Source organism: Chrysochloris asiatica, unplaced genomic scaffold (genome assembly GCF_000296735.1).
Source record: "Chrysochloris asiatica unplaced genomic scaffold, ChrAsi1.0 scaffold00179, whole genome shotgun sequence".
Classification (NCBI taxonomy): Eukaryota; Metazoa; Chordata; class Mammalia; order Afrosoricida; family Chrysochloridae; genus Chrysochloris; species Chrysochloris asiatica.
In genome coordinates this window covers 3714187-3727886 of record NW_006408697.1, presented here as the reverse complement: position 1 = coordinate 3727886, position 13700 = coordinate 3714187, and the positions used below count along the sequence as shown (strand labels likewise).

The 13700-nt window shown below is 45.1% G+C and overlaps 1 protein-coding gene across 1 annotated transcript in view; it reads right to left on the bottom strand.

Moving 5' to 3' along the window:
* Positions 1 to 2354: 2354 nt before the first annotated feature.
* The window catches only part of NID1 (nidogen 1), a 133252-nt gene continuing 121906 nt past the window's right edge, over positions 2355 to 13700 (bottom strand). Inside the window, exons 15-20 of the mRNA XM_006872008.1 lie at positions 12530 to 12656; positions 7842 to 8013; positions 6263 to 6420; positions 4320 to 4443; positions 3536 to 3648; positions 2355 to 2476 (exon numbers count right to left, since the gene is read on the bottom strand). Coding sequence (XP_006872070.1) covers positions 2355 to 2476; positions 3536 to 3648; positions 4320 to 4443; positions 6263 to 6420; positions 7842 to 8013; positions 12530 to 12656 — 816 coding nt within the window. The remainder of the gene's footprint in view (positions 2477 to 3535; positions 3649 to 4319; positions 4444 to 6262; positions 6421 to 7841; positions 8014 to 12529; positions 12657 to 13700) is intronic.

Sequence of the window (13700 nt, the reverse complement as noted above, 5' to 3'; positions counted from 1 at the left end):
CTGACTCAACAGCTCTTCACAACAACACTAGAAGGAGGCATGGTGGTGCAGTGGGTTGAGCGTTAGGCCGCAAACCCAGAGGCTGGCAGTTTGAACGTACCAGCCACTCTGAGGGAGAAAGATGAGGTTGTCTGTTCCCATAAAGTCTTCTAGTCTCGGAGATTCTACGGCACAGTTCTACTATGTAAGATAGGGTGGCTATGAGTTAGAATCAACCAGATGGTAGTGGCTCTGGTTTTAGAACCCTGGGGTCTCTGGGGTACATAGGTTTCTCAAATTATTAAAATGTCCGTTTGTCTTTGCGTTGTTCAACCTCCCAGCATTCTCTTCATTCATGAAAGAGAAAGGTTTTCTTTTTAACAAAAAAGTCTTTTATTTTTCTGTTCTAATAGCTTGTACAGCTGTAAACTCAAGGAATCATCCAATAACATGAATAAATCAGGGAGAACACTTCATAAGCACCTTCAGTGGTTTCCACAGCTTAAGAATGTATCATTTAAAAAGTTTAGAATGAACTTGTTAAATTGAATAGCTATAAAATTATACACAATCAGATGAACATTGATATAGAGGGGTTGATATGAAATGATAAATGCATAAAGAAAGTGGAACGGACTTATAGGTTAGGGCTTTAAAACACCCATGTGTTTCGCAAAGCTTGGGATTCTTTGGGATATATGTATCTTTTGAAACAAACCCTAATTATTGAAGGAAAGACTCTATTGATTTAGGCTCCAATAGCTAAATGCAGGATCAGCAGTTGGGACGCAGCAGCCCCTCTGTGGGAGAAGGATGACACAGGCCATCTGCTGTATCCTAGGGAGCTGCTTTAGTCTGCCCTAGGACTTGGTATCAACTCAGTGGCAGTTGGTTGGCTGGGATGCTGCTTCAGCAAAAAGCAGGTGAGGACAAGTGTGGGGTGGGGTGAGGATGAGGGGTCAAGTGTTCTGGAGTTTGAAGAGAAGGGAGAAAAGCAGGGAGATTCTTTTATGGGATCAAGTATAAGTAGTTGACAAAAGACACCATTTTTCTCTTGGAGTTACTGAAAGACTTTTCTTCTTGCTGTTGTCAAATCCCTTCCCTCTCAGGTTTTCCTACTCTTGATCAGTATCTCTGAGATACTTCTCAGTGAGTTTCCTCTACTCTCTTACCCTCAAAGATTACTGACTCAACTCACTTAGCCTTTGATCCAAAATCCTTATTATTTTAGGACTTTGGGAAGCAGCTAATAAAAAGAGAGCATGTTAACTACTTATATGTTCAGGAGATGTTTTGTAATCAAACTGTAAAAAGCAAAGACACGAGGCAATGATCCCTTTATGCCACTGAGCAATAAAAGATCTGGGCCATTAGTTTAAATATGCAATCCAGTCCTCCTGGACTGCTTAATCTATGGTGCCACACCAAGCCTCCATGGTAACTGGAGGAACAAAGGAGAAGCAAGCTCATTGCTTGTAACTTGCTCCCAGGAGTGGAGGGTACAGACAAGACCATTGTGGGCCATTATGGGCACTGGTCCCAGCCTCTGCCTCGGACATTGTCTGTGAAGTGACTCAACATTGACACCTGAAGTGGGGCTGTGCCAATGATGTCAGACCCTGGTGCTCTGCGAAAAGATAAGAAAGTTGGTAGTCTTTGGTGAAATATAAGGCACATAAAAATAATCTCTTATCCTCAAATATCAGACTCCATGCTTTGAAATTCCTACCTCTGAACATGTATGTCTCTGATTCGAGGCTTTGGCTATTAAAGGTTACTACTAAAATGCTAAACACCTTATCTGGAAAGAGCTGCTCACTATGATTCCCAAATACCTATTTATCCCTAGGATGGGGGTTGGGGGTTACCTAAAGGCAGGGGATGACCACCATAATAGGGGCCTTGGAGAGAACAAAGATGGCAAATGGCTGATGCGTATAAAATCGGGGGTATAAGAAGGCACATCAGAGCACCAAGGGAAGTGTGGAAAGGGGAACTCCATGTCACAACCTTGCCTTGGAGGGTCCCGGCTGCTGTGCTGAGGGCTGACAGGGCAGTGAGAGGCTCAGAGTGCGGCTGAGCTTACAAGGCCGCGGGGCATGATGGGGCACACAGTTCTCACTTTGGGCTGCCTGAGCTTGTCTGAGGGTTGGGGTCAGAAGGATTTTCTGTACTCATGAAGACGCATTCCCAGTATAGAAGCCCAAGGTGTATGTATGTTTTAGGGAGTGGTGATGATGGGAAAGTTGTAAGGGCTCAGGCTGGGCTAGTCCTGGGCTTAGTGGCCACTTAGCCAGAGGCCAGTTTTCAGTCTTAACTTTTTCAAGTAGGGTGTTACTGTGAATTGCTTGGAGAGGGAACGTTCACTCTCGTCTTCATTTCCGCTCGATACAGTCAACTCCTAGGGTGTTGTCAGGGCAACGGCAGGTCCTGCTTCCTGGAGTGGCCAAGCAGAGGTGGGTGCAGCCGCCATTGTTCACGGAGCAATAGTTGTGGCCTGGGAAAGGTAGAGACCAGTTCAACAGCCTGCCCTCAGACCTGACTGAACAGACACCTAAGAGACCATGCTTTTCATTAACTACTGCTAGGTCTCCATGAGGCCAAGCCTGTGGGAACTGCAGAGGAGTAGGAAATGCTTGACTAGGAGCAGTTCCTATCACTTAAACAGGCAGCAGGAAGAGGTACTACTATACACCCTATTGGGGGACTCCGCAGATTTACCACTAAATTTATTAAACCCATCTCAGGGAAGGGACTGAGTATAACATGGAATTCGATTTTAAAGTACAAAGCACCAAGCATTCTCTATCCTGAAGCCAGGTTAGACTTCCCCTGGCTCTGCCACTATGTGATATGGGAAGTTTTTAATTAATTGGTGCTCCCGTTTTTAATTTATGAAATGGGCACAATTAGAGTACCTACTTCATAGGGTTAAGGAGCTCTGGTAGGCTGATAACCTCAAGGTCAGGAGTCTGAAACTATCAGCTGTTCTGCAGGAGGATGATGAGGCTTCCTGCTCCTGTAAAGATTTACAGCCTCGGAAACCCTAAGCAACGCAGGGTCGCTCTGAGTCAGAACGGACTCTGTGACCCACTGCCACCACTTCCTAGGGTTGCTATAAGGGTTAAATCAATTAATGACTACAAAGCACTTAGAACCATGGGGTAATAGAGAGAGAGTGCCTAGCTCACAGTAAGTGTTGTATACATGCGTGTAGTGCTGACAATGTGCCAAACGTATGACACTTTGCAGACCCTAACATTATAGCACAGGATTGGGCAGTGTTTCGCTCTGTCATGCATGGGGTCGCTGAGTCGGTACAGACTCGATGGAACCATCAGCACCAATGTGATATCCCTACTTAAGTCTATGCTTCCAGACCCCCAGCGCAAGACCCCATCTTTCCTTCCTCCTTGTTTACATCATTCGCTACGTCTCCTTTCTTTCAGTCTGGCTCACCACTTGATGAAGGTCAGATGCTGTGCAGGTGGCAGGCAGTGGGGGCTCTGAGTTAGGGCAGCCCTGGCCCCCAGACAGGAGGGCACCAGCGAGTTACCTTGCGGACACTGGGAGAGGGCGGTGGTGATACCATACAGCCGTGTCTCTTTGTGGGGGTGGAATTCATCCATCTCTTTGGAAATGGCAAGATCGACAGCAATCACAGAATTCCTACAAAGCACCAGAGTAAAAATGTATCTGATGGCGGCTTGACCTTTATGCTCCAGGGCACCTAAGGGACAAACTGGAGGCCACAAACAGACACCAGGGCCCGCCTCCTGGTGTGGGTCAAGCCTAGAGTTCTACTCTGAGGTACACAGGAACCGCGCCATGCATTGCTCTACGTTCTTCTTTTTTTTAAAAAAAGGACCAAGCTCAGCGGTCTCTCCCCTCGCACTCTAAACTCTAGGCTTGAATAACAGCTTCCTGTAGAGACCACCAGCCCCTGGATTATTAACCCTCCCCACTCCTACATCAGAACAGACTCAATGGTAATGGAGGTTTTGGTCATCGTTGTTGAAGGAAAGGGTGGCTAAGAAAGGATGCTGGGCATTTTGCTGGTTAAGAACTATTAGGGGGCGGGGAGGCACCAAGACCTGTTTACAGATTAGGAGCTGCCCACCTCAGGACATCAGATGAGAAATAAATAACATGGCCGCTCCTCTTTCCTTCCCTCTTCACCACTCTCTCCTGTCTGCTGACAACTAGAGACCAAGGGTGAGGGGGGCCTAGTTCTGAAGACTCAAAGGAGACACATAGAAGGAAGGGCTCCAGCGTCTCAGAGACAGACGGTGAGAGGGTGGGGGTAGGCCAAGCACCCCTGCGCCCAGCAGCCTACGTACGTCTTCCAGTCTGTGTAGTACAGATTCTTCCCATAGCTCGTCACGGCGAAAGGATACTGCAGTCCTTCAAGAATCTTGCGTCTGCTGGGCTGACCGGGGCTCATGCATTCCACCCGCTTGGTGCCTGTGTGGAGTGAACACAAGTTGTCTATTGTTCATGCAAGAAATGGTCCCTTTGTGTCAAAAGCAAGAGCCGTGAGGGCAAGAGGGAGAGAAATTCAGTGTTACAATGACAGATCCGAGAGAACACGAAGCATTTTATGGAAAATTAGAAAGCTGTCTCTTCGTTTCCTCTTGCCCCTTTCATAATGAACACCATCTCCTTCCTGCCACCCATACCTGGTTCTGAAGTGAGCCAGAGACAAGGACCTACACCATCGCTTGTCCGTCCCCAGAGCTGTTGGCATCCACTCTCCCTCCTCACCAGGCTCTTGCCCAAGTTCCTAAGTAATGCAGCCTCTCCAAGCCCTCCCTTCCTGAATTTGGAGCCAAAAGTCAATTAAAAATTGATGGTGAAGGTTGTTGTGGGTCAGAGCCAACTCCACAGCACACCACCACCACCACATATATGAAAAAGATTCATCTTTTATCATTATTTTTCTTTTGTAACCCCATACTTAACAGGTCACTATGTTTAGTTTTACATTTTTAACAAGTCTCCAAAAAGTAAAGAAACTTGACAAAATAAGGTTCATCCTACCCTTTTCCAACCTTGACATAGTTTCTGTTTGTTGTTGTTGCTAGTTGGCACGAAGTCAGTTCTAACTCATAGCAATGCTGTGCAAAAGAGAACACAGCCTAGCCCGGCCCAATGCCAGCATTACAACGGTTGGTATGTTTGAGTCCACTGTTGCTCCTAATGTGTCAATCCATCTCACTTGCTGACCTTCTCCAGAAACTGATCCCTCCCGACACTATTTTTGAAGAATTGATGGTGAAGCGCTATAGGATAAGCACTGGATTGCAGTTCAAACCCAAAGGCACTCCTTGGAAACCCTGTAAGGGTCACTGTGAGTCAAGCCCAACTCGACAGCACTTATCAAATGATTACCTCACTAGGCTGATAACTCTTCCAATCCACCCAGATCTACTTCTGAGAAACCAACCATTGAAAATCCGGTGGAGCACAGTTCTACTCGGATGTACAAGGAGTGACCACAGGTCAGTCAACTTGAGAGCAACTTGTTTTTCCTTGTCCTAGAACTGCTAGCTGTACCACTGGCATAGCAATGGCGCAAGGCTTGCATTATGACTGAACTTAGCGCTGGTGTTCTCGTGATTACTCCTTCACCAGCAGGGACCAGAGGTTTTGGTTTCCATGGCACCCAACCTAGTGTCCAGACAGAGGTGTTCCTCCCCGTCCTGAGACTCCTGCGCACACCCCCCCTGGTTGAAGCGGGGTCTGGGACGGACTGAGGTTGAGGCACAAAACAGGATCTGAATACCTTCATCATCCTTGGTTCACAGACCGGCCTTAAACCCTTGGTGACAAGAGGAAGCTGTAAGGATGTAAATTGTGAATTGCTTAATAGGTGCCTACCAGCCACATGAGGTACCCCTCATGACAGGGGTCAGCCAGTTCTGGTAAAGGGCTGGGTAGTACACATTTTAGGCAAAATTGAAGATATCATGGTAGAACTAATATAGCTATTTAAAGTATAACACTTAAAAATGCTCCTGGGTTGTAAAAAAACAAAAAACTAGGAGCTGGGCTGGATTTGGGCTTGAATTCAGAAAGATGAAAATCGTCCCCACAGTGGCAGGAGAAACAGTACATAACAGACCACAGCTACACAGCTGAAATTTACGTTCTTGTGAAGAGAAGTAAAAAAATCCTCTGGGCCCTCTTACTATGCTCTTGGGGTACACATGGACCTGCTCAGTGGATAGCAATAATTGATTAAAAAAAAAGTGGGGGACATTTCCAACCCCGGAGACATCACCTGCATCCACCCAGCAGAGCTGCGATGAAAACGCGTCAAAGGCCAGCCCATTGGGCAAGCCTAGGTCATCCCTCACAAGGACTCTTCGGTTCGTGCCATCCATGTAGGCAGTTTCAATTTTGGGGTTGTCTCTATTCCAATCTGTCCAATAAAGGTTTCTGGAGGAGAAAGAGAAATCATGAAGATGTATGAAAAAAAGGTCTGCAACAACCTTTCCAGTAAGTCCCCAGGTTATGAAAATCAGACTTAAGGACAACAATTCTTGTTGGAGCTCTGGTAGCATAGTGACTGCTAACTGCAAGGTCAGCAGTTCAAATCCACCAGCTGCTCCACAGGAGAAAGATGAGGCTTTCTGCTCGTGTAAAGATTTACAGCCTCGGAAACCCCATACAGGGTCACTATGAGTTGGACCCAACTCACCAGCACACCACTACCACTTGTTAAGTGCCATAGAGTCGATTCCAACTCATAGCAACCCTGTGCAGGGTTTCTGAGGAGCAGCTAGTGGGCTTGAACCACTGACCCTGTATTTCACAGTCCAGTGCTTATCCTACAGCACCACACACTAGGAGTCCAAGGACAAGTCTTACCTGCCCTTGAATGTTACGGGAATTTGCCCTAACTTTGAAAAGCTGGAACTAACTGCTACTTGCAAGAAATTCTTAATCACAATCACCTTCATCTGCTTCAAGTGCAGCTTTGAAATCATTGAAAAGGTTTCAAGCTTTTTCTTGCAGTAAAGTAAGGTTGAATAAGAACTGTATGGCCTATTCTGACTTACTTACAACTGAAAGATACACTTAGGAATGGTCCGTAAGTGGGACTGCCTGTAAAAAGAACCAAAGCTGCAGGGGCAGATGCTAAAGCAATCAGACAACAGTTAGGAAGGATTCGGCGGTGACAGGACACAGTTCCCTTTACAAAGACACTAATCTGGTCACTGTGTTCTGAACAAATTCCGTTCCCTCACACGTACTGCCATAAAGACAGGGGAGTTACTTGTATGCTGTCTCCACATGGCAGTCACAGCAGACCCAGGGACTGGACTGAGGCACAGGTGTGGATGCTGACAGGCGATGGTCAACACCCCACCTGCTGCTGGAGTGTTGGGGGCAGAGACGGCCACAGAACAAGGAATGTGGTCTCAAAAGGGACTCTGCGTGTTGAGAACCTACAGCAGGCAGAAAGGGGGGGTGTGCACTGATGTGCTGTCAAAACCCATAGGGAAGGGGGTCTTCTGAGGTGTACTCAGTTGGGTCCACTCCCAGAAAGGAGCCCCAGAGTACATATATGCTATCAGGATACTCTTGTACTGTTGTTTACACAGGCTCAACCATATGGAAAACACCCGGCATTAAACTATAAGCTGACAAAGTCTTTTGGAACACGGTATCAAATCCACAACAAGTCAGTGTCATGAGAACAGGGGCTTTGTCATAGAAGTCTGACATATCTACAAGGTACCAACCTGTTCTCTTTCAGGAGAACAATGCTAGAATTAGATCTTGACATTTGAGACCATCCAAAAGGGCGGACGGAAATAGAACAGACACATACACACATATTTATGTCAACATACCCGCCCACGGAATCCGCTACGATGCCTCTGGGGTTCACCAGATCAGTCTCAAATAGCACCCGGCGCTGGCTGCCATCTAGCTTTGCAACTTCGATTCGATCCAGCTGAGAGTCCGTCCAGAAGATGTTACGGCCAAGGTGGTCAAGAGCAATGCCTTCTGGGCTTCCAAGGTCTAGAACCAAGGACAGAACTCCTCTGATTTGATTTTTCAAGCAGATGGGATTAAGTTTTCCTGATTTGTTGTTGTTATTAAGCTCCGTACAGTTGGCCCCCAACCCTTGGCAAGCTCATGTACAAGAGAATGAAATTAACAACATTCAAAATGACAAGTTCAAAAAAAAATGCCAGTTCATTAACTCAGCATGACATCATATTGGCCACAGGGTCCATGGTGATGATTTATTCATGGCCCTTGTCTTCACTGGGCTTCCAGGTTATCAGTGCAGAGCTCCAGGCTCCATGGGAGTCCCTCAGAGGGACCACTGACCCAGCTGGCTCCCAAAGGACCAATAGGAACCCGACAAGGGGTTTCCAGGTAGAGGGGCCAACACATGGGCATAAAGGAAGATTTGATGCAGCTTACACTGAACTGTATTGTTGTTGTTAAATGCCAATGAGTCAGTTCTGACTCATAGCGTACCTATATAGGGTTCCCAAGGTGCAGCTCGTGGGTTTGAACCACTGACTATGCAGCCAGCAGTGTAGTGCTTACCCTGCGGTGCCACAGGATCGTGTAAAGTACTTCCAGAAGAGTTCTGTCTGTTTCATTGATGAGATTTAGAATAGAGGGTTAGTTTTTTATGCTGGCGAGCACACAGTGGGAAATGTCCAGAGATCAAGTTAAGATACATGAGAAAGAACGAGCTGCAAGCTTCTCTCACAGTGAAGGAGACGCACTGTGAGACCTCAAGATGGGGAAATGGTACAAATGAATTTAACTTATAAATTACTGCAAAGAAAACCCAGAGCACTTTAGGGAAATAAAACTGCAGAGTGGCAGAGCTTACCTGTTGTTACTTCTCTACAAGTTTTGGGGGTACAGAAAAACAGTGCCCATGATCACGAAGAGCAGTCCCAGAGATCTTTACTACACTATAAGTGACTTCTTTTCCAGCAAGGGATTGCCAGAGGGTAAACTGGTTATTCATGGAAACCTTTAGTACCCATCCACAGTCATCAGACGTTTACAACTGCGTAGACTATACTTCTCCTAACTAAATTAAAAACATTGAAAAATGACCATTGAGGTAGAGACAAAAGTAGAGCACTGGTTCCCAGAGCCAGGGAAGGGAAGAGTGAGGATGGGATATAGAAAGATGGTGATGGTTCCATAGTATGGTAAATTCATATAATAAGTATCACTGAATTCTACATTTAACCATGGGGAGAATGGCAAATGCTTTGTTATAAATATATTTTACAATAAAACTTAAAACAACATATATATATATATGTATATGTAATGGTATCACACCATTGAACAAATGTCAATTTAGATCATAAAGTGTGACTTAGGACTCCGCCCCCCTCTACTGAATTGTGGGTCATTGAGGTGAAACACAAAGCGGCAAAGGATGAAGCATGGGGGGCATCACCCCAATACGCGTTTGCATCAGTGATTCAGACCTTCAGCTCCTTTTATACGGTCCTGGCTGGATTCCTAATGCCATCCTGGTTGATGTACCGAGAAACACCAACGCCCTTGAAAGCATCCCTACACATCAAGAAGTAGAAACAGCAGTTGAACAGGAAATTTATTATTCAAACCTAAGGAGCTCTGGTAGCGTAGTGGTTACGAATCGGGCTGCGAACCTTAAGGTCAGCGGTTCGAAACTACCAGCGGCTCCGCGGGAGAAAGATGAGGCTTTTTACTCTCGTAAAGATTTACACCCTCAGAAACCCTGTACAGGGTCGCTATGGGTCGGAACCGACTCGACGGCACTTAACAACAACAACAACAAGGTAGAGATGGCTAAGTATTAAAATAGTTCCTGCATTCTGGGAGGCAAAGAGCAAGAAAATGACAATCTGAATCCTCTCCCAGCTTTCAGAATTACTGCAGCTACACCAGAATAGATAATTTTAGGTACATTTGAAAGAGTGCTAATCTCAAGGTCAGCAGTTCGAAACTACCCGCTATTCCGCAGGAGAAAGATGAGGCTTTCTGCTCCCGTAAAGATTTACAGCCTCAGAAACCCTGTGTTGGGTCGCTATGAATCAAAACTGACTCCACGGCACACTACCACCACCACAGTACACGTTAAATGGCTGCTCAGAACACCCACGCAGAAAGGAAAGGATGGTTCTTCAGACCGAAGCATCCTTATCAGACACGTGAGGGAGCCCTGTTCATGTGGTCACATGGTCCAGTCCTGATTCCAAACCCAAGAGCAACCAGGTTCCCCCACTAATTGGGAGAAAAATTGGGAAAATATTTCTTTATAGGTTGGAGTTCTAAAAGAAAGACCTGGAAATTTTCTCTTTCACTGTGCAGTCAAAGAAAGAAGGCTAAAATTGGCAAAACAACATATTCTACATCACTAGGTCAAAAGAGGAGTCCTGGTGTGGCGCTGTGGGTTAATGCGCCAGACTACAAAGCCGTTTGAACTGCAAAGTCGGTGGTTCAAGCTCACCAGCTACTTCTTGGAAACCCTATACAGGGTCGCTATGGGTCGGAATCGACTCGACAGTACTTGACAACAACAACAACAACCAGTCAAAAGAAAACAGATTATGGAAGTTACTAAAAACATAAGGTTGAAACTTTAACCGAAATAAACAATGGAAAGTCCAGCCAGTATTAAACAAGAAAGCAAAGCTGTCATGAACATTCCCTCCTGATGCAGCGACCTGAATCACGAAGACTTAGGTTGAAGAAAAAATCATTCTTCCTAATGGTCTTTCTGCTACAAACATCACATTTAGATTCAGTTTGGTGTTTTTGCAGTTAGCAGGCTTTTGCTTGGAATGTTTCCTTCAGTGCTTAAAGCTTTCTTGGATGACTATCAGCTCCCAAAGCAACAGGAAATAGCCCTCAAAGACCTCCTCCCCATTGGTTTGGAAAGTAAAGTGCAGATCATTGCAATAACAGTTTAACAAAGAGAGAGAGAAAAGGCAAAAAGGCATTTCCAAAGTTCCTTTCATTAAACCAAAGTATGAAAATCAGTACAAGTTATTTAATAGAACATTGATTTTCAGAATGTTTCATGGTCAGTGTCCAAAGCCAGACATATTTAAGTCACTCTCAGCTTAATCCCCACTGATAACCTCTAGTGCAGTCAGGAAGGGCAGTCCAAAGGCACAGGGGCCCTTCCGGAATCTGAACTGTTAAGGAAACATTAACTTGGAAACTGGACAAGCTACATCCAGCATGAAATAAAAAGAAGTACAAAATGAGGGTCCTTCGTCTTAAAGATATACCTCTGATGTGAATATCTGCAAAGCAAACAATGTGATACACCAAATACCATCAGTATGAAAAAGTCTTTTGAGCAAAAAATATTCCCCAATCAGCTGATGAGTCATTACTTAAGCAACATGGAATGCTTGACCTTTTCGACATACTGGAGTTTTCACATGTCCTTGGATTGTTTTACAATGGTCTTTATTCTAGACAAAATATACCCACAGAAAATCATCTTGCTCTGTTGAATGTTTGTTGTTGTTGTTAAGTGCCGTAGAGTCTGTTCCGACTCATAGGCACCCAGTATAGGGTTTCCAAGGAGCAGCTGGTGGGTTTGAACTTCCGACCTTGTGGCACAGTCCAGTGCTGATCCTACAGCGCCACACCACCACCAATTTAAATTGGCATGCTGAAGTTTAGGAATTGAGGTTAAATGTTGAGGGTAGGCTGTGTCACGTTGCTATGTACTTTATCATCAGTAAAGCAACAGACAATTGAGAAATGTTTGCCAAAGTTCAGCTGATTCACTGTGCTCTCTGGTAAAGGCAATCTGAGCAAGGGGGGCGGGTGTGATGAAATAGAGGAGGGGAGAATCCTCTCCCAGCAATGTTACAGGTTGAAATGAAAACCACCTTTAGAATAGACACCACTCCATTGTCAGGGTCATTATTTACCAGGATGCTTGTGGCCTTCCCAGCTGAGATTCATCTGCCCGTTGCCTTTGGGAAAACCGTAGTGAAGAACACTATGGAGTGAGTACTCTGAGATTCAGTTCCAGGAGCAGTGGCCCAGAGGGAGAAACACAAACCTACACTGAAGTAGAGAGCTTGTGCTTCTGTTAAGGGGGACGGAAATATTTGGAAACGGAGAGAGTGCTGATGGTTACACAACATGACAAATGCAATGAATGTCACTGAACCGTACATATAAAAATGTTGAAATGGCAAGTGTTTTGCTAGATATATGCTCACCACAATTAGAAACAGAGATGGATGGTGATTTTGGACAATCTTTATTGCCCATTAAAACCGACCATGTTGGTTTTCAGAGAAAGGTGTGGGCACTTACCCCATTTTAATTTTATTCTCCTTAGATTAGCAACAGTCCACGGCCAACTCTTCAGAGGTGGCTGGGAGGGGTGGTGATTTAAGAAAGAAGACCGGCCACTCGCAAACCACCATTTCCTGTCAGCAACCATACACCCCAACCTCCAGCTTCTTCAAAGAGCCACTTTGGTTGCTAGAAGCAAAACCCCAAAAAAGAAGAATGACCTTAACTTGCCCACCTTGTCGAATAATGACAGTTGGCTCTCCCCCGTGAAGACTGGCTCTCCCGATGGAAGGTCCACTGATGTCAGTCCAGTAAACCATCTTGTCCACACAGTCAAAGGCAAGTCCAATGATAACTTTACCCTGTAAGTGAAGACCAGCAGGGAGAATGGTTGACAATGAGTGTTTGAGTAAATGATGGCGTTGAGAATCTCTTCAAGTTCTTACACACATTGGCAAGGAGCCCTGGAGGTATCCTGCGCTGCTAACTCCAAGGTCAGTGCACCTAACAACATCCTAACAACAGTATGAAGGTTTGATTTTGATGTAGCCCTTGCTCATCAGTTTCTGTGATCCTGTTTCTTACTAAAAGAGAAGATGTCTTTCAGTGAATACTTCCTTTCCCACACTGAGTCTGAGGAGGTAAAGTTGACCTGAGTTGAACAAATATCTACTGGGCTATACTTATCTTTGAAAAGCCAATGAGGGTTAGCTATGTTTACCAAAGCAACCTCTCCTCAGAAGAGGCAAAGGATTTATTTGTCACAAATTCACTGAATAAGTACGTTGTTTTCACATGCTGTTGAGTTGGTTCCGACTCACAGTGACCCTGTAGAGGGTTTCCGAGGAGTGGCTGGTAGGTTTGAACAGCTAGCTGGCCTTGCAGTTAGCAGTCCAGTGATTATCCTACGTACAAAGGGACTTCAAAAAGTTTGTGGGAAAATTGGATGAAAAGATAAGGAATTATTTTCATGAACTTTTTGAAGCTCCTTTATATTAGGGGCTGAATACATCCAACAAATCATAGTGGAGTTTAGAAATATAGTACTGTTCATCCTCATAAGAATATCATCAAGTAATTCAATTTATCCCCCAAAATTTACAAAAATTGCCTCAAAATGATCCATCTAACTACCAGCTATTCTGCAGGAGAAAGATGAGGTTTTTTGCTTCCGTAAAGATTGACAGCCTCGGAAACCCTGTACAGGGATGCTATGAGTCGGAACGGACTCCACAGCACACTACCACCACCACCACCTACAGGTTGGCATTCTGGTGTGGCACTGTAGGACAAAGACTAACTACTAACCTCAAACTGTCACTTTAAAAAAGAATGGTGTTGCATTCATTGTCAAGTGACAGTTTCCACTTAAAACCAAATGGCCACCACTTGTCTGTCAGTTTGTC